The sequence below is a fragment of the Eumetopias jubatus genome, unplaced genomic scaffold, assembly GCF_037043125.1.
Source record: "Eumetopias jubatus isolate StellerSeaLion01/CBP00866 unplaced genomic scaffold, mEumJub1_p1.0 scaffold_10, whole genome shotgun sequence".
NCBI classification, from domain to species: Eukaryota; Metazoa; Chordata; class Mammalia; order Carnivora; family Otariidae; genus Eumetopias; species Eumetopias jubatus.
In genome coordinates, this window is record NW_028274816.1 from 36,792,073 (window position 1) to 36,811,517 (window position 19,445).

At 54.6% G+C, this 19,445-nt stretch overlaps 1 protein-coding gene across 5 annotated transcripts in view; it reads left to right on the plus strand.

Moving 5' to 3' along the window:
- GSE1 (Gse1 coiled-coil protein) overlaps positions 1–18,516 on the plus strand; it is a 401,392-nt gene extending 382,876 nt beyond the window's left edge. For all 5 annotated transcript variants that reach the window (XM_088027514.1, XM_088027515.1, XM_028091230.2 and 2 more), the window contains 10 exons: positions 34–338; positions 787–1,111; positions 3,646–4,259; positions 5,468–5,580; positions 5,880–6,150; positions 7,671–7,784; positions 8,699–9,070; positions 10,774–11,049; positions 13,751–13,854; positions 14,628–18,516. In XM_088027514.1, coding sequence (XP_087883640.1) covers positions 34–338; positions 787–1,111; positions 3,646–4,259; positions 5,468–5,580; positions 5,880–6,150; positions 7,671–7,784; positions 8,699–9,070; positions 10,774–11,049; positions 13,751–13,854; positions 14,628–14,762 — 2,629 coding nt within the window. In that variant the 3' untranslated portion in view covers positions 14,763–18,516. The remainder of the gene's footprint in view (positions 1–33; positions 339–786; positions 1,112–3,645; positions 4,260–5,467; positions 5,581–5,879; positions 6,151–7,670; positions 7,785–8,698; positions 9,071–10,773; positions 11,050–13,750; positions 13,855–14,627) is intronic.
- Positions 18,517–19,445: the final 929 nt, after the last annotated feature.

A 19,445-nucleotide genomic window follows, 5' to 3' on the forward strand; every position in this document is an offset into this window, starting at 1 on the left:
AGCGCCGTCACCACCCCGTGCCCTGGCCCGCAGGCTGCAGCTGGATGAGGAGCTGAGGCGCGAGCGGGAGCGGGAAGCCGACCGCGAGCGGGAGAAGGAGCGCGAGCGCGAGCGGGAGAAGGAGCGCGAGCGGGAGAAGGAGCTGGAGCGTGAGCGGGAGAAGGAGCGGGAGCGGGAGCTGGAGCGCCAGCGGGAGCAGCGGGCCCGCGAGAAGGACCTGCTGGCGGCCAAGGCGCTGGAGCCGGCCTTCCTGCCCGTGGCCGAGCTGCACGGGCTGCGGAGCCACGCCGCCGAGGAGCGGGGCAAGCCCTCGGAGCAGCTGACCCCGACGCGCGCAGGTACCGCGGGGCCCGTTACCAGGCTGCAGACGCGGGGGCACGGAGCCAGGCAGGAGCTGGGGAGAGGTGCCCGGTGGATCCCGTCGAGGGTGCCACGCACCATAGTGAACCGCAGTGAAAGCATCAGGAAGGGAGGGATGACCTTTGTCTTGAACGTATTTCGTGTCATCGGGAGCTTATGTAATCAGACTTAACGAGGGCTCGTTAACAACGGGCTTGCGTGGTCCTGGGAGGGCTCGGTCTGCTCTCGCAAGCCCGCACGAGCCCAGAGCTGCAGCACCCCGGCGGGTGCGATCGGGAGCCGTGCCCACCGACCACCCAGCGTCCCCAGAGGCCGTGCTCCCTGAAAGCATCCGGAGGGGCCCTGGGGGCAGGCAGGGGCTGGGCCCCCTTTGCGGAGATGCTACTGTGACGGCCTCCCCTCTCCCCCGCCCCCGCCGCCCCACAGAGAAGCTGAAGGAGGCGGGCCTGCAAGTCTCGAAGCCCGGGCAGCACCCCTTGCACCCCACGCCCACCGCCCACCACGCCGTGCCCAGCCTCCTCTCCAACCACAGCATCTTCCCGCTGCCGGGCAGCAGCGCCACCACAGCCCTGCTGATCCAGCGCACCAACGAGGAGGAAAAGTGGCTGGCGCGGCAGCGACGGCTGCGGCAGGAGAAGGAAGACCGGCAGTCCCAGGTGTCGGAGTTTCGGCAGCAGGTGCTGGAGCAGCACCTGGACATGGGCCGGCCCCCGGTTCCCACGGAGGCGGAGCACAGGCCGGAGAGCACCAGGTGGGGCTCGGCGGGGTCGGGCAGTGCCAGGAAACCCCCGGGAGGCGGGGGGGGGGGGGTCTTCATGCTTGGATTTGCTCGTAGCCAGCCAGCACTTATGGGGTACCTGCAGTTTACCCTGCCTCCTGAGTGCTTTCACTTGCTACCGTGCGCTCCCCCCCCGCCTCCCCCCCCTGCCGCCGACCTGTTGGGCCTGCGAGGAAGCAGAGACTCCAGGCCGGGAAAAGAGGCACTCAGAGGTGCCTGTCCCCAAGTGATGGCGCTGGCCAGAGCCAGGGCCTTCCCACGCAGCCTGGCTGTGTCCCCGTGGGGACAGTCGTGGCGCCTGGAGGGGGCAAGAGAAGCTTTAATCAATAATTACACCCATTCTTTCTGTCTGCCTGTGCTTTCAAGTCCAAATGTTTTTTAATGAAAAAGGGGACTGTATTTAATTTGGATTTAAACAAGAAATTGTTTATTGCTATTACAATAAATAATACCCACTTCCCAGCTCCATTCTGGGATCCCCCGGGGGTCCTTTGTGCCCATCGTTGGGCCCCTTCCTACACTCACAGCTGCCCCCGGGCCTCCCCACTCCCACCTGTTGGTCTGGCTGCCACCTGGTAGTGTCCCCTAACCCACCATCCAGCCTTCCAGGGCTCATCAGCCAGAGTTGGCAGAGGGCCTGGCCACGTCTCAGGGACAGGGGATGCTGGCCTCAGTTTCCCCAGTTGTGCACAAGGGAGGCCGGGTGGAAAGATTGGGGAGTGTCTCTCCAGGTCTTCATGTCTGGGATGCCATCTGGGTTGGAGGCTTTTTCGATGTCCACGTGCTCCTTCCCTCTCTCACCTTCAGCGCCCGTCCGACGGTGCCCTGGGTGCTGCTGGCCTGTTCCACGGCGCAGCCATGGGCTCTGCTGTCGGGTAGGGCGGCCGCAGGGATTGGCTGGGCTGATCCTGGCGTGAGATTCTCCGCCCCAGCCGGCAGCTGCACTGCCCACCGTGGCCGTAGCGAGGGCCCCTCTCTGCAGACCGTTGCGCTGCTTCTGTCTGTGAGCTGATCTCTGCTCATCTGACTCTCTCCCCGCCCCGGGCCCTGGGAGAGCAGCCAGCACCCCTCGGCGCCTCCTGATAAAGTCTGGGTATTCTGACTCCCGTGGGGGTCTTCCTCTGCCAAGGCCCGAGGATCCCGGCACCACCGTCCCCAGCAGGGGCGGCCTCTGTCTCAGGACCTAGCAGCCTCATGTAGGCCTAGGGCACCAGACGCAGAATCCGGCCCCCAGCTGCCCTCTCCTGGCCTCCGTGGTCCTCATAGTAGCTGGCAGCACACTCGGCCTCACAGCAGCATGAACTTGACATCTGACGGGCCCTTGTGTTCCCAGCTAGAAAACCGTTCAGTGCTTGGCTCCAGTGCATGACATATTTGGTCTGCTAACGGGTTCCTTGACTCGTTTAAGGACATGGGGCTTCTTGATATAGTCCCCTTTTGTACTCTACAGTGTCACTGGGGGGTTTTCTCCCAGCCTGCATTTGGGAATAACTTGGTGGCTATGGTTCAGTGTCCCCTGCCCCAAGCCAGGTGGGGAGAGCCCTGGAAGCCTGCTACAACAGAGGTAAAGTGTCTTACCTGAAAAAAGGTCCCCTCTAGTTCCTGCCCTGCCTGAGTGTAGGGGCGCCATGCTCTAGCAAGTGGCTTGGCTCCATAAAGACTCTTGGGGTGTAGCTGCTGCTTTGGGGCTACGTGGGGTTGTTGCCTTTTTTTTTTTTTTTCCCTTTAAGATTTTATTTATCTGAGAGAGGGCGAGCACACAGGGAGAGGGAGAAGCAGACTCCCCGCTGAGCGGAGAGCCCGACATGAGGCTCAATCCTGGAACTCTTGAGATCAAGGACCTGAGCCGTAGGCAGATGCTTAACCGACTCAGCCACCTGGGCTGCTCTTCTGATGGGGACCACTGGGGTTCAGCAACAGCACAGACCCACCCACCCTAACTGTGAGGGTCACCCTGGAAGCAGGCCTGCCCCGCCTCACTGGGCTGGGAAGACACCTGGGAGAGAGGAGAGTGGCCCCTTCGAAGGCTGGCCTGCCCTCTGCATCTGTCCACGGCTTGGCACACGTGGAGGGGGTGCCGATGACAAAGCCACACCTTTGCCGTCAGGGACTTGTCTTTATTTTCCCTTCGGTGGGACTCCCTGCGGAAAACAAAGGTGCAGGTCTGTCCTTACACAGAGTTCACAGGAATTCAGGAAGTGGTGGAACGTAAGGAGCTATTGCCAGGTCATGGGTGAGAAACAGGAGCAGAAGTGGGTCTGGCCTGAGACTGTCTCCATCCTCAGCAAGCAGCGTCCACCTTTGAGCTTCTGTGTCCTCTCAAAAGTCTACACCTGCCTGCCTCCAGCTGTGTGCGGGGGAAACGGGAGTCCACGGGCAGCAGCCTGTCAAGGGGTCGTAGAGGTAGCAGCCCTGGTGCCCCTCCAGCTCTGCTCTCTGGGGAGTTCTGGGCAGGCGGCCTGGGTGGCTGCTGTCGTGACTGATGGCCTGCTCTGCTCATTCCCTAGGCCAGGACCGAACCGTCCAGAGCTGGGCAGCCGAGATCCCCCACAGCACTTTGGCGGGCCCCCGCCACTCATCTCGCCCAAGCCCCAGCACCATTCTGTGCCCACGGGCCTCTGGAACCCGGTGTCCCTGATGGACAGCACCCTGGAGACACGGCGGGCCCCTGAGAGCCACCCTCTGCACAGCCACCCCACTCCCTTTGAGCCCAGCCGCCAGGCAGCCGTCCCCCTGGTGAAAGTGGAACGGGTCTACTGCCCAGAGAAGGTGGAGGAGGGGCCCCGGAAGCGAGAGGCCACCCCCCTGGACAAGTACCAGCCACCCCCAAGGGAGGCAGCGAGCCTGGAGCACCAGGCCTTTCCTCACGGGCCCGGGCCCTTTCTGGCTGAGCTGGAAAAATCCACCCAGACCATCCTGGGCCAGCAGCGGGCCTCCCTCACCCAGCCTGCCCCCTTTGGGGAGCTCCCGGGGCCCCTGAAGCCAGGCTCGCCCTACCGGCCTGCAGCCCCACGGGGCCCCGACCCCGCCTACATCTATGACGAGTTCCTGCAGCAGCGGCGGAGGCTGGTCAGCAAGCTGGACCTGGAGGAGCGCAGGCGGCGAGAGGCCCAGGAGAAAGGTGCGCCCTCCCTGGAGGCTTTCTGGGACCGGGCGGGGCAGCGTGCCGCCCTCCTCCCACTCCTGCTTCCGGCCGTGGGGTCTGAGCAGCTCAGGGAGCAAGTTCACTGGCTTCCGTGTCGCTGACACCTGCACTGGGGAGACAGTCCTGGGGTCCCTGCCATTCCTGCTGCAATGAAAATTGGCCCAAAAAGCCAAATCAAAACTCTGGAAGGATGGGTCCACAGACACGCATGATTAATAAGTGATGAACAGAGGCTCATAAGACGGTTTTAAATATTAATAGTGCAGCATAACAAGAGAGGAGGCCGTCGAGAGAACAGGCCTGGGCCCGGTGGGGGCTCCTCATAGGGGCTGCCGTCCTCGGGGGCAGGCAGGCCCAGGTGGGAGCGGGGCAAGGGCACGAGGTCTGGCCCCCTTTCCTTCCTGCTCCTGCGGTGGGGGTGGGGGAGTGTCAGCCAGCAGGCCCAGGGTGGCCTTGGCTGTCCCCCACCTGCACACCCTGTCTGACCAGGAGGGGGCAGGGGCTGCTCCAGACCGGTTTCTTTTCTCCTGTTGAACTCAGCCTCTTAGCCAGAAGCTGGGGCCAAGGCCAGGTCTTCCCAGGTGGTGGTTCTAGGCTAGATTTTGGGCCTGACTAGTATTTTTCTCCTCCGCTTGCCTTGTGAGGGAGGATGCGGGGATACCCTGGTGCCCTTGGTGCAGGGGTTCTACGGTTCTCTGCATCTCAGTTTCTGGGCATGCTCTTTGCCTCTGGTAGGGCCCTGAGTGTGCCCGTCCCCTCCTGGGTAGTGGACCCAGATGGCCACAGTAGGCAGGGAGTGGATGTGCACACACAGCCTTGGGTTGCCATGGACACAGCCCCAGGCCTGCGGGATGAGTGATTCCCTGCAGAGAGATCACTGTCCGTTCACGCTACCTTGGCCTGGTCACTTGGGGTGCAGAGGAAGCCTGGCGTCTGCCTCCTGCATCCTCCACCCCCACCCCCCCAGCTGCCATCCCTATAAAGTGCTCAAATCTTAGGACTGGGGGTCAGTGCACATTTCCACCCGGGATAAAAGGAGTCTGGGTTTTGGGGTGCTCGGAGCGGTCGGCAGGGCTTGGTCCCACAGGCGCGTCTGTACACACGTCACAGGGGCCCCGTGTATGCAGCATCCGCTGGAGGGCGAGGCTCCTTGCCCAGCCCAGCAAACCCGTTCTCGCCCCCAGGCTACTTCTACGACCTGGATGACTCTTACGACGAGAGCGACGAGGAGGAGGTCAGGGCCCACCTCCGCTGCGTGGCCGAGCAGCCGCCACTCAAGCTGGACACTTCCTCCGAGGTATCTGGAATCTGGTCCCCGCCGTGTGGGGCTGCGGGCTGGGCTTCTGGCGCCCCCCCCCCCCCCCGTCAGAGCCTGCTTCTTGGCTTCCCTCCCACTGTCCCGGGCAGCCCTGCACTCGCTGGGACTCCCTGCGCTCCTCCGTGCCCACAGACTGTGGGTGTCTGGATGTGCTCACGGTCACAGTCCTCCCCCTCCGTGGACATGGGCTGCGTTGGACCCCAGGACGGGCCCCTGGGACAGTGGAAGCATGCCACTGCCAGTGGTTTCAAACTCATTTGTTTTCTTTCCCAATCTAGAAGCTAGAGTTTTTGCAACTTTTTGGCTTGACCACCCAACAGCAGAAGGAGGAATTGCTGACCCAGAAGCGGAGGAAGCGGCGGCGGATGCTGAGGGAGAGAAGCCCGTCGCCCCCGACGATTCAGAACAAGCGGCAGACGCCTTCACCGAGACTGGCACTGTCCACGCGCTACAGTCCCGACGAGATGAACAATAGCCCCAACTTCGAAGAGAAGAAGAAGTTCCTGACCATCTTCAACCTGACTCACATCAGTGCCGAGAAGAGAAAAGGTACGGCCTGGTGCGGGCCCCACGGGGTGGGGTCACTGTGGCCATGAGCTTCTGGACAAGCAGGGGCCCTGGGCTTCTGGTGGGATCTGGAACCACTTCACCCTGGGGCTCTCTCAACTCCCTCTGGCCCCCAAGGCGGCAGCCGCTTTGCTCTCTCAGGCCTGCCCTGGTGTCTCTCTGGCATCCAGTTTCTCTCCACCCCAAATGCAAATTCCCTTCCTTGGAGCACGTTTCTTTTGTCGCATCAGTGGCCTCTGTTCTGTATGTAAAGCCCACTTTTGTCGGCTGCTCTGTCACTTGTCAGACCTCCCAGCACTTGGGGCGGCAAGTGGGGCGACCCCCGGGTGCAGGGTCGCATCGTACCTTCCCGCGGTAGCGGCTCTTTCCTCTTGGTGGGGGCCGGCATGGCCCACGGCACTTCGTGTTCCCACGGCAGGAGGCTCGGGGTGGCCCGTGGCAGCCAGGCAGAGCCAGCAGATGTCGTGATGAGACAGCTTGCCCTGGAAGGTGCTTCCAGGTCCTTCCGGACACCAGGGGCCATGTTGGGGCCGCCTCCTTGGGCTGGAGTCCATAGTGCAGAAGGAGTGGTGCGCTGTAAACGCATTCTGGTATCCCCTTCTTGGGTCTGCTCCCCACGCTCGCTTAGCGCCAGGATGTGAGTTCAGGTGAGAGCTTGGCCTGTCCAGGTGCTCATTTGCACACTTCCACGTCCAACTTGCTGACACCTAGGTGGTCACTTCTCTCTGGAAGGAGTCCAGGTGAAAGCAGAAGTGCTTACTGGTCATGTACTTGCTTCCACTTACTTCATCAGTGGGGTGTGGCGTCTGCTTTTTGCCTTTAACCAGCAAAGTGGAAGCCGTGCACTCCCTGAGGCAGTGACGTGTTGATCACCAGCACCAGTCCCCGGGAACAGCCACAGTCTGTAACGAGCATCTTTTTGCCTGACTTAATTCCTAATTCCTAGCGGACGCCACCAGTAACATAGGCACTTCGTGTCAGTAACAGGTGCCACCGCAACAGGGAGTCGCCACAGTAGGCGTCACGGGGCTCTGGTCCCGTTTCGGTAGATGGCAGCCCTCCTGGGACTTGGGCTCGCATACCAGGAGCTGTAGGGGAGGAGGATGCGCCCGGAAGCCTGGAAGCAGAGGCTTCCAGAAGTGCTGTGTGGATCTTCGGGGTTGCTTCTTTGTGTCGGGACCTTTTGTGCGTCTGAGAGAATACGGCGTCAGCAGTCACCTCCGAAGATCATAGGAACCCTAGGAACCCGCTATTTTGCTGTACACACATGGTTATTTTTGGAATGCATCTAGAACGCTCTGTAGTAAAAGCTGAGCAGAATCTGGGCTCACTCTAAAATGAAGGTTTCTTCCTTTAAACACAGCCTGTCCCCTTGGTGCTTGCTTTGTTCTTGGTTTAAAGGACTTGGACCTGCCAGTCACGGCCTGGGCTAGCAGCCTGCTCCCCTTCCCTCTCAGCAGTGACGCAACGGTGTTGTTAATCTCAGGCTGCTTTTCTCATAGACAAAGAGAAACTTGTTGAAATGCTCCATGCCATGAAGCAGAAGGCCCTGTCCGCAGCAGTGGCAGACCCACTCAGGAATTCTCCGAGGGACAGTCCTGCTGTCTCCCTGAGCGGTAAGGCCCAGGGCGGGAAGGACAGCCCCTTCCTCTGCCGCCGCCTGGGACTGTCCCGAGGGCTGCCCGAGGTCAGAGGCGACCCCTCAAGGTCTTCTTCGTCATGAATCTTTCCTCCTGGAAACAGAGTATGTTTCTCTCCATCTCTCTCTCTCTCTCTCTCTCTCTCTCTCTCTCTCTCTCTCTCTCTCAGAAGCTCCCTGCACGAGTGGGAAGGCTGTGCTCGGGACAGAGCAGGAGAGTGGGAAGTCAGGGCTGCGAGCCGATGGGCATGGTCCCGGCTTCCGCAGGGCCGTCTGTGGTGGGTCAGGGTAGTCGGAGTCCGGCCAGGCCTCGGAAGCCCCATGCCCTGGATTCCGGCACCTGCTGCTTCGGCTCTGCTGCTCCCGCTGGCCCCAAGTTGGCACTCTTCTCCCGTGTCTCCGTCTTTCTTGTTCTGCCCTGCAGGCCTCTCTGACACCTGCTTTCACACCTCCTCTCTCTCTCTCTCTCTCTCTCTCTGTCTCTCTCTCTGTCTCTCTCTCTCTCGGCTTCGGTTAAACCTTGCTGCGCTGCTGAGTGGAGCAGGAAATCTTTATGGTCCGGCCCTGTTCTCAAATCCTAACGTGGTCTTTCTTACCGGGTTGGGCCACATAACATCTACCTTTTGGGTGATCTGAAGCAACTTGCTTCTTCCTGCAGATTCTCTTTTCTTCTCAGATGCCTTCCTGGGGCGCCTTTCAAGGATGGACTTGCTGCTGAACACAGCCCCACCTTCTGACCACACGTGCTCACTGACACTGACGTTTAATTAAACGGCCCCCTGAGTCTTCGTCTTTTGCACTAGGTCTTTATTAAATGTAAGCTCTAGAGGTCAGGGTCCGCCTGTTCACTTGCCCCTCTTAACATTTTCCTCGCTTTCTGTCTCTAAAAAGAACCAGCCACGCAGCAAGCCTCTCTGGATACGGAGAAGCCTGTGGGTGTTGCTGCTTCCTTGTCTGATGTTGCAAACGCCATGGAGACTGGGAGACTGGAGCAGCTCCGGCCCCAGGAGCTGTCGCAGGTCCAGGAGGCAGCTCCTGCCAGCAGCGAGAAGGCCAGGCTGAGCGAGGCCCCCGGGGGCAAGAAGAGCCTAAGCATGCTTCATTACATCCGGGGCCCTGCGCCCAAGGACATTCCCGTGCCCCTGTCCCACAGCATCAACGGGAAGAGCAAGCCATGGGAGCCCTTCATGGCGGAGGAGTTTGCACATCAGTTCCACGAGTCTGTGCTGCAGTCCACCCAGAAGGCCCTGCAGAAGCATAAAGGTAAAGAGGCTGCCTGTCACTGTCCTCCCACGTCACGAGAGCAGCGTGGAGCACTCAGCTGCAGCCGGGGGCTTGCCCCTTAAACTTGAGTGTGCACAAGGCACATGAGACGGGACCGAGAAGTCTCCGTCGCTAACAGGTGCCCAGGTGATGATGGTGCCGCTGGTCTACTGGCCACACTTGAAGAAAAGTTAGCGAGCAGTGTCCTCTGAGTTGAGTTAGAAGCCCTTCCTTTTTGTAGGGCCAGGTGAGGGGTCTCTCAGGCACAGAGAGGCTCTGTTCCTTCCGTAGCTTGTGGATTTTCCAGCATTCCCGTACACACTCACCTGGAAATCTCCCCGCTCTTTGATAACCAGACCAGCAGGTGTTTGTTCCGGTAACTTCAGAGAGCACTTGGTATAACACTCGAGCCCCCGGATCCACTCCCCTTGGACATTTTGCTGGGAGTCCCCGAAGGTGGGAGAACGGGAGTCACTACGGCTCATTCTCACTGAGTCAAGGGTTGAAGCTGACTAGAGGGAGAAGAATCCCCAGTGGTAGGGTAACTGCCGAGTATACGGCTTTCATATGCTCTAAGAGAAGATAATTAGGTTATTAGGCCAAAGCCGTTTTAAACACGTTTCTTACTGCAAGCTGTAAAAGATGGATGTGGGTAAGTAAGGATCTGTAGACACAGAGCTCTTGACGCTGTGTCGGCATCTCCTAGGTAAGTTAACGCTGCCATCAACAGAGACAGAATGATACCAAAGAGCAAGGATGGTGGTTTTCGCAGTGAAACTCTGGAGGGATTCTTGACTGGGTGTTGGTCATGAGTTTACTTGAACGAATCCTGTTTTTCAAGGAGAAAATACTTTGACAAGATGCCCGGGTTAAATACCCCCATGCCCTCCCAGACACACCTCACAGAGGCTTTTCTGTGGATCTAGGACATGTTTTTCCTGCCTTGTTTTACATCAACCCTTTTCTGACATTACACTCAACTGTTTCCTCAAGGCTTTTTTTTTTTTTTTTTTTTTTTTTAAGATTTATTCATTTATTTTAGCACACGTGCAAGGGCCAGGGAGGGAGAGCAAGAATCCGAAGCAGGCTCTATGCCCAGCACAGAGCCTGACACAGGGCTCCATCCCAGGGGCCCAGAGGTTCCAACCCGAACAGAATTCGAGTCGGATGCTCCACCAGCTGTGCCACCCTGGCACCCCTTCCTCAGGATTTTAAAGCCATGCATCTCCTGCCAGTCTGAGCCCTACAAGTGCATTGCCTGAGCACGTCCCAGACTATAGCAGAGGCCATGTGTACCTGTTAAGAGGACATCCCCTGCGGGGCCATGCCACAGGGCAGCGCCAACCTTGTCTAAACAGGTCCGAACGACAGCTAACGGGGTATGCCTGGGGACCACGGGACATGCACTTTCTGAGAGAGCGGGGACTGGTAGTCACAGAGGGCCAGCTGCAGACCAGGCTCCAGCACCATTTCCTAAAACAGGACGCTGACGCTCTGGGATCGGTGTGGCTGAGACCGCACAGCCATTAGGACTGAGTGGACTACATACAGGTCTGCTGTGGTCGTTAGGGCTCTCTGACCTTGCCCTGGGGGCCATGTTTGACCTCTGAAGGGCATCGGTCTGTCCGTACTGCCTCTGGTCAGCAGGCCTGCAGTCACACAGACTCCTGCAGGCCTGTGATGAGCCTGTTCTGCCCCCGCAGGGAACGCAGCCGTGCTGTCTGCAGAGCAGAACCACAAAGTGGACACGTCCATCCACTACAACATTCCCGAGCTCCAGTCCTCCAGCCGCCTCCCTCTGCCCCAGCACAACGGGCAGCAGGAGGCGCCCCCTGGGAGGAAGGGCCCCCTCACGCAGGAGACGGACCAGGACTCAGAGGAGGACGAGGAAGACGGGCAGGGGGAGGACGACGAACCCCCCAGGCGCAGGTGGCAAGGGATTGAGGCCATCTTCGAAGCTTACCAGGAACATATGGAAGGTACGGGGGGGGGGGGGGCCGGGGGGGCCGGGGCGGGGGGGGGCTGTGGGAAAGAAAGTAAAAGCTCACTCGACCCATCCGTGTGGGATCTCCCCGCCAGCCCTGGGGACTCTCAGCGCGGGCACTGACACTCAGCTTCCTGGGGCACAACTAGGTAATTCTCCTCTGTTACTCTGCCAATTTAAAACCTGCGCCTCGGGCTTCTGCAGGTGCCCCAGTTGACAGACCAGAGGCCACGGTCACTGGAGGAATTTAAATTCCAGTGCCTGCCACCACTCGTTCTGACAGCCAGACCTGGGACACGCTCTCTGTGCTTGCTGTCTTCCGTCGCGCTTCTAAGTATTCTATCAGTTCTGACTGTGGCTACACACAAGGGGCCTGGAAACAGAAGGTTTATGAACTCAGCTGAGCCCCAGATAGTGAGGCCTTGTCACTGCCAGAGGCTGCCTCCCCTTCCAGTGCCTCAAGGCTGCTGGCAGTTCGCTCACAGGCTCTGTCACCCTCCCGGGCTAGTGCTTGGCGCAGGGAGGCGAGCCCTCGGCAGCCACCGCACGCCTCTCCCGCCCTGGCCTAGCGCTTCGGGGTGAGGGGCCGCGGGGGGGGGGGGGGTCACACGGCCTGAGTGCTGCCCCTCTGCTTGTCGCACACTGGCTCGTTTTCTCTGCTCCGTTTCCTCAAGAGGCATCTAGCTTGGAGGCTGGGAGGCTGCAGTGCCTTGACTTCAGTGCAGGGGGCCCCTCCCCCGTCCGGAAGGGCAGGTGGTGAGCTGGGTGCCCACTGCTGACCTCCGGCCCCCACCGTCTTTGAGGTGTCGGGGAGGGGGGGGCCACCACTCCCTGACTCACGCCTTAACATTCATAGAGGAGTCTTCGTTTTGAGCATGGACTGGGCATCCTTTTACATTTGATTATGGCATGTCCTAACCATCGTACATCCCTTGAGCACGCGTTTTAAAACGCTCACGAAGGAAATGCCTGTGTAGCCACGAGCAGCCTATCTGCTCGGGCACTTTGCTTCCTCCCCCACGGGGAATCCTGTTTTGAACTGCTCACTCCTTACATGTTGCTTCCAAGTGAATACATGTGTATCCAGAACCAATATCAGAGCCTTTTTCCACAGAGTGAAATGTGTCCACCTTAGCTGGGTTTGTTTTTTGGTGCCTTGTTGAGAATCCTTCACTGCCCCGAGCACATGATTCTCTTCATTTTCTTCTAAAATTCTTCAGGCTCTGCTTTTGTTAGGCCTAGAATTCATTTCTGTGCATGGCTTAAGGTAGACATTCACCCCCGCCCCCCGGGATAGCCAGTTACCCTGGCAGTTTGTGGGGTGCCGTCTTTGTCCCCTCCCCCACGCCCAGAGCGAGCTGTGGAGCCCATCTCTGGGCCTCTGGGCTGCCGTCTCTGGGCCGTGCCGTGGGTGCACTGGCTCGGCCGCTCTCCTCACAGCGGAGCATGCTTGCATCTGCACTGTTCTGGGCCCTTGGGGGTTCCCCCATGGATTTTAGGATCACCTTGTTTGTTCCAAGAAATTTTTAGAATTTGCAGTTGCACTGAATTTATAGACTTGGAGAGAATATTTTTGATAGCAGCGCTATTCTCTCTATGATTATGGTATTAAATTGCATTAAACCATTTACTCCCCCCCCCCTTTTTTTTTTGCCATAAGCAGCATCCTTTTATTACGTTGAGTTTTAGGTGTCAGTTGGGTTATCATGGATTTTTTTTAGTTTTTATTTTCCTTTATTCCTTATATGATCATAGATGATAGATCTGTCAATCAAATTTAGTTCTTTTGAGTTTTCACTTTTTGTCCTGCTGCCATGCCGGGGACCTCTGGGCTACTGAACAGAGCACAGCACTAATGGAGCTCTTCTCTGGTTTATGAAACTGGGAAGAAATAAAGGTTCTCATTGGCTGCTGTGTTGATGGCACAGGACCGTCAGAGTTCACGTGGTGCATAGGTCTGTAGAGGGGACAGCCTTAGTTTTTTTGCCTTTGGTGTTCTCTGATGTTGCTTGCTGAGTTTGTTAGCACTTTCAGTCTGTGTTCTTCAGTGGTAGGAGATGGGTTTTATTGCTAAACTACAAAAAAAAAAAAAAGTTTACATCTCGTTCCCATAAAGTCCATCACAGGACTGCGGGACTCTCCAGGACAAGGGCCCTGCAGGTAGGGGGCTCAGCATTCCAGACTACTTGGAGTTGCTGACCCCTTTTTCTGTATAGGTTTCCACAACTGATAGAGGAAAAGCAGTAGTATTGGACCAACAAATAAGGCTTCAGCCCAGCCTGGCTTTCATTCTTGAAACACTTCATAGAAAGCAGAGATTTATCCTTGAAAGTTTGAAGTCACTTCCGTTAAAACCAGGCCCAAGATCTTTTGGAAAGGCAGAGATACTACACTTTCAAAGTCCAAGTTTACTCTGGCTTTTTTTTTTTTTTTTTTGCAGCTTATTTTCTTTTGAAAAATGCATTTTAAGACCGTAAATTTGCCCTTAATGACTTCCTAAGGTGTATGTCTTAAATAGCCTTTTGATGCTAGGTCCTCTGTCTGCATGCCACTGGGCTGGATTTCCCTATGTAATGCACAGGGCTGGGGCGCTATGGTCCAAAGAAGAGCCCTGGCTGCCTGAAGAGAAGGGCAGCCCTGACCAAGCCCATGGCCCCTGGGTACAGAAAACATACCAACATCGCTTATCTTTTCAGAGCAAAACCTGGAGCGGCAGGTGCTGCAGACGCAGTGCAGACGGCTGGAGGCCCAGCACTATAGCCTCAGCCTCACAGCGGAGCAGCTCTCCCACAGCATGGCGGTGAGTCTCAGGTGCCACACACAGGGAAAGAGAAAAAAATCAGCTACGTGGGGGTGGTCTTAAAACACCCCATGCTTTAACCTTTCAAGTTTGCGTTCATTACCCATACAGTTGAGTTTTGCGGGGTAATGCTCTTTTATGAAGCTGCAACTTGTAATGGGCGAGGGTGGGGGGGGGGATTCAGGAGCCAACTGGTTCTCCAGGTTTTAGCTAGAGGGGGAGGTACTGTGAATTTACAGAATATTGATCCTGGAACTGAGAGGTTACTTTCTATCTCCCTCTGGGCCAGTTAGTGCCTGTATCCATCTCCCCCGTGGACAATTTGCTGAATGGAAGAGGATCTTACAGGAGGAGCAAAGCTCTTAGGACAGCGGCCCCTCCTACTTCTGTAGCCTGGTTCCACTGCTTTGTCAGCTGCGCTCGTTATTACCCACTCCCTGGCTTCCTCTTGGCGTATGGGGCCATGGGGCTGCAGATCTTGGCCACTCCAGAGCAGCAAAAGTTTTATGGGCTAATTTTTTAAAAGCTTAGGGGTGATGTTGAGCCAGCAGGTGTACCCAGGTTCTGTGGGAGTGAGCAGGTCCTTGTGAGAACCTAAGGCTTTGGGCACAGCTTGAACTGGTTCGTCCGGAGACCATGGTCAGAATCCTGAGCCAGGAAGGGGTTTCTGGAGCCTAGAAGGTGTGCCTTTCCTCATGGCCCCCAGAGCATTCATGTATCACGCCCATTTCTCTGCTACAAAATGAATGTTTTACCTGAATCTCTCTCTCCAGGAGTTGAGGAGCCAGAAACAGAAGATTGTTTCAGAGAGGGAGCGACTCCAGGCAGAACTGGATCACTTAAGGAAGTGCCTTGCGTTGCCTGCAATGCATTGGCCTAGAGGTTACTTTAAGGGATATCCTAGGTGACGGTTTCCCTTGCACTAGGCCGAACCTATAGTATAGAAATATTATCTATTTTATTACCTTGAATATTTAATATTTTTCACTGGGAGGTTTGAAGCTTAAAAACAAAAAAACAAACAAAAAAAAAAGAATGTGCCATGCATGAAGCAAAGGATTCCAGGCTCTGAAGAACGAACGAACTCGCCTTGACTTCAATGCAACTGAATCACCTTTGTCATTCAGTGAGCAACCAATGTAGGACGCCCATAGTTCTTTCTTTTTAAAAGTGGTTTTATTCTTCCCCCAGTCATTATTTTCAAATCTGAAAGTGAAGGCTCCCTTACCAACACTAAAACTTGATCATTTATGGCCCCTGGGTGCGTAAGACTGGATCAAACCGAGCGTGCTCTGTTCCTGGAGTGGCCGTGTTAGCGCCGCGTTAGCACGTCCTGAGAACCCAGTCTGCTTTCACTGCAGCGTGGGGTCAGCCTCGCTCCGCCCCAGGACTCAGACCTGCTTCAGCTGGAAGAAGGTGGGGTGCATTTCCGGTAAAGGGCTCATTTGTTTCTTTTCTGCAAAATTTTCGAAGCAACAGGTCCTAGGAGCACACAAAGCAACAGTACTGAAGCCTCACCCAAAGGCTTTTCTCTGGAAAAGCTCTTCTCTAAAGTGCATCAACAAACTGAAGGTACCTTTTTATTACTCCGTGGGGGAAAATGTACAGAGCTCTATGTATACATATGTTCACACCCACCAAATTGTTACTGCAGTGGGCTGTGTTTTCATACAAACGTAAATTTTGAGAGAAAAGTCAAAGGTGCTTCAGCCTTGTACTGTGTATATATATTAAAAAACAAAGTTTTGTATGTTTTTATTACTTTAATTATTGTTATAAAAAGCCTGCCATTTTTAATATGTGGTTTGGGGGGATTTTTGTTTGTTTGTTTTCCTGTTTGGGGGTTTTGTTTGTTTTTTTGCTTTTGTTTTTCTGGGCAAAAAAACTTGCTTTTAGTGTTTGTACTGCTGCTGGTCAGGACATTAAAATATTGAAGTGTTTTTAAAAATTAAAGAAGAAGAAAAGTAAAAGAGCTTACCACTGGCGCCTATGCGATCACTTCATTTTTGAGTTGTACCAGAAAGTGATGTAGAAAGCCATGTGTTACTTCTTACCTCCTCCTGTCCCCTCCCCCTGGCTCTGGACAGCAAACGGAGCCAGTCGCTATTGAGGAGGGGCTTGTCCCCAGGCGGGAACAAGCAGCTGCCGTGCATGTGCACCTGCGTGTGCACGCAGCTCTGTTGAAAGAACCGGTCAGGAAGTGAGCGAGTTCTGTGATAGGATTCTAAGGTGTCTTACAGCAGTCTGAGAACAGGTGCAAAGTAGAAACTTTAGAAGCTTTATTTAGATGCAAAGCTTTGTAAAAGCCTAAAAAGTAGGGTAAACAATGTCTGAGCTGAACTTCTCCTCCTCTCGAACTTACTGTTATGAGCACAGGAGTGGCTAGAAACTAGGAATGCCATCTCAGTGCAGAGAGTGTTTCCTTCTCGTCCCAGTTACTGCTCATTCAGGCAGTGTCTAATCTAGATCAAGCAGATAATCTCTTGCCGAAGGGGCCTAAATCAGAGGCCAAAGCAGCCAGCGGTTGGTCTGTCGGGGGTGGGGGTGGAGGTAAGAATCCTGACGGCCACTGTCCCCTTCACCCTAGGTCAGGGAAGGGCTGGCTGACCTTCAGGAAGGCTCCTCACTGCGATCAGTGGCCGCGCCCTCAGCCCCAGACCTTAGCTGTGCGGAACAGCTTGCTGGCAGATGGCACTGAGTTGCTTTATCTGTTCCCACACCGTTTGCTTTGTATGTCTGCCAAGAATCTTCCAGTTATTAGCAAACTCAGACAAAAAGTGCCGCCAGTATTATCAGCAGTCAACAAGCGCCTTCCTCGCCACAAAAACGACTTGAAGAGAACGAAGGCCTGTTCTGTGGGCTTCCTCCCCTGCAAAGACATTGAGAGATCAACATGTTCCACAAGTGGGGACAGGTGTTCAGAGGGAGCTGTACTGCCAACAGTCAGGGAAAACTATTACTGAATTTCTCTGAAGTCCGCTTGCTACTTCCAGTCTGAAACAGCGAGCTCAAGAGTTCCCTCTTAGCACCTCACTCCCTGCCCCCCAATCATCACAGGAAAGGGCTGGACGCCCCTGCTGATCAGCTTGGCAACGGCCAGAAGGAACAGGAAGCACAGCCCAGCCCTTCACCAGCCAAGGGGAGTCCCTTGTAGGGGTTTTCTGTAATGGGAAGAGGTCGTGAGGTAAAGGGACGCAGCCGCACGGGAGAGGTCTCTGGCCAGGGGTACAGGCTATGTCCCTGAGCTAGAAGAACTGCTCTTGGCCCTTGTGGAAACACCCCCTTGCCCCTGCCTCCTGCTTCTGTCACTCTGCCTCCCTACACTCTCACCTATCTGTAATAAGACAATCAGAATATAAACCAGTAAGGCAGCATGAAGAAACTCAGAAAAAGGTAAGAAAACATCTTTAGAAAACAAAAGTGTACCATTAAGACGTAGTGCTCAGTAATGGTTTTTCCCATCTGGTAATTTTCAGATGATTCAGAAGCAGCCCAGTAGCACCTAAGTCTCTTCAGTTTGGGCTTAAAATCTGACAGATATATAATTTCTGAAGCTTTTTGTTCAGCTAGTTCACAATGAGTTTAAAAGATGGAAGTTCAGAAGTACACCACATTTGCTCGAGAATGGGTTATGCAACTTCTGTCAGTATTTTCGTGAAGACCTCTACCTCTGTCTTTCACGACCTTGTGTCTTCCTGCCGCACCTGGAAGAGAGGGCTGCCATCTGTCCTGAAGGGGATTTCACTCAACTTGTGAGGGTCCTCTTCCAAAGCCAAGGTCATGTGGTTCCACATTTAATCAGATCATTAGAAACAAACCAGAGCTCTCCCCAAAACTTGGCACTATATAACCTCATCATTCGGAAATGTTTTCACATAGTTAGAGCCAAATGGACATAAAATAGGATCTTAATCCATTATCGCAGATAAGTGACCCAGATAAAACTTAACAATTTCTCCTATAGAAAGAGTATAGGCTAAACACTCAATTGGCATTCACATTCTCATAGATTATATCCTTAAGGAAATTCCAAGAATGTTAAAAGGAGCCCACACTTTCAGCAGCCGAGAATTACAACACAAGAAATCTCAAGTTCGTTTGTGGAATGGTATTTTCCTCAAATAGCTCAGCAATGCTGCCAAATCTTAAAAATCCAATAAACCCCCTTTCCCCTCTGAGCTGTTTTTAAGTAGAAAATTCCAAGGTTCCACCACAAGATGGAGATGGTCAGCACAAGCCGATTCTGTTACTCTTAGGTGTGTATTAGCCACTTAGCAGTCATCCCTGCGCTCCTCCAAGGAAGCCAGTTACTGACTTCCTCACTACTTGCAGTAGCCTGTTCATCCCAACTTTCTGGTCCAGCGCTTAAGTGAAACTCTTATCTCTGCCTTGACCTGAGGAAGACCATGCTAATTGTTTGTGTTACTTTTGTATGTACCCTGTGCTTAAGGTAGAACAGTAAAAGCAGTACACGAGAGGGAGGAGGAATGCCTCGGTCACTCTGGGGGCAGTTTAGATGCTGTGAAATTAAACCTGTTCTAAGTGTACTTGTTTGAATTAATTGTATTGTAATATTATTTGTTGAATGTAGTAATTAGGTATTTATGAATATATTGCTGTAATTTCTGACAACATCCAAAAAAATAAAATCTTCCTAAATCATGTTAAGAGGAAAATCTTTGTTATAATAGGGCCCAAAAAAAGTGCCGGGGTGGGGGAGAAAAGCCCAACCATCAAAGCTTTATGGGTAAAAGATGAAGACAAACTGGATAATAACCTCAGCCAGGTTTCGAGAACACAAGGTATTAAGGGGTGAGATTAGGATCTACGGGACTCCTGACCCTCCTCAGTACCATGTGGTTTCATTCTAGAAGAGTCCCCAGATGAAAAGGCAAGTCCTGTCATCTGAAAGCAACCCTCTAAAACAGTCACCTTAAATGACAGAGAACCAGGTCTTCGTGTCTGGCCCTTCGGTGTTCAAATAATAACCCTCAGCTGTTTGTTGGAAGGACAGCTGGGTAGCGATTTGGAACTGCGAAACCATGCTTGAGTAATGGGAAGGGAGTCTGGACTTTGAACACTGAAGGGCAAAAACCAGAAGCTGTTCTCTGGGCTTCAGAGTGCATGCCACTCTGAAGAGCCCCAGGGAGAATGCGCTCTGACAATGCTACAGTCGAAAACTAGCTGGCTACAAAACCTTCTATCCCTTGTAGGACTCTAGATAAATCATTTCTCCTCTCAAGGTAAGGTCATTTCTAGAGCAGTTCCAACCACTACAATTGAAAAGTATTTCTCCTAGGAAAAGAAATGGACCCTTCGTTGAGACACTGCTGCCTCCAACCAGGTCTCTTCCCTCCGTCCCTCAAGAGCAGCAGTATGGGCCCGACTTCCCCTCCCAACATCTGGACTTCAGCCTCACAAACCGCAGAACATGCAAAATCTGTTTCTCCCAGGCTTTTTTTAAAGTTTATTAATATGAAAGATCTGCACAAGCACCACAGATCAAGTCACTGCAGAATCTTGACTCCTGTCGCCCAGTCTCCAGCTGGTGGCCAGCACCTGGCCTTCCGCAGCCCCCGGCCCCCTTCATT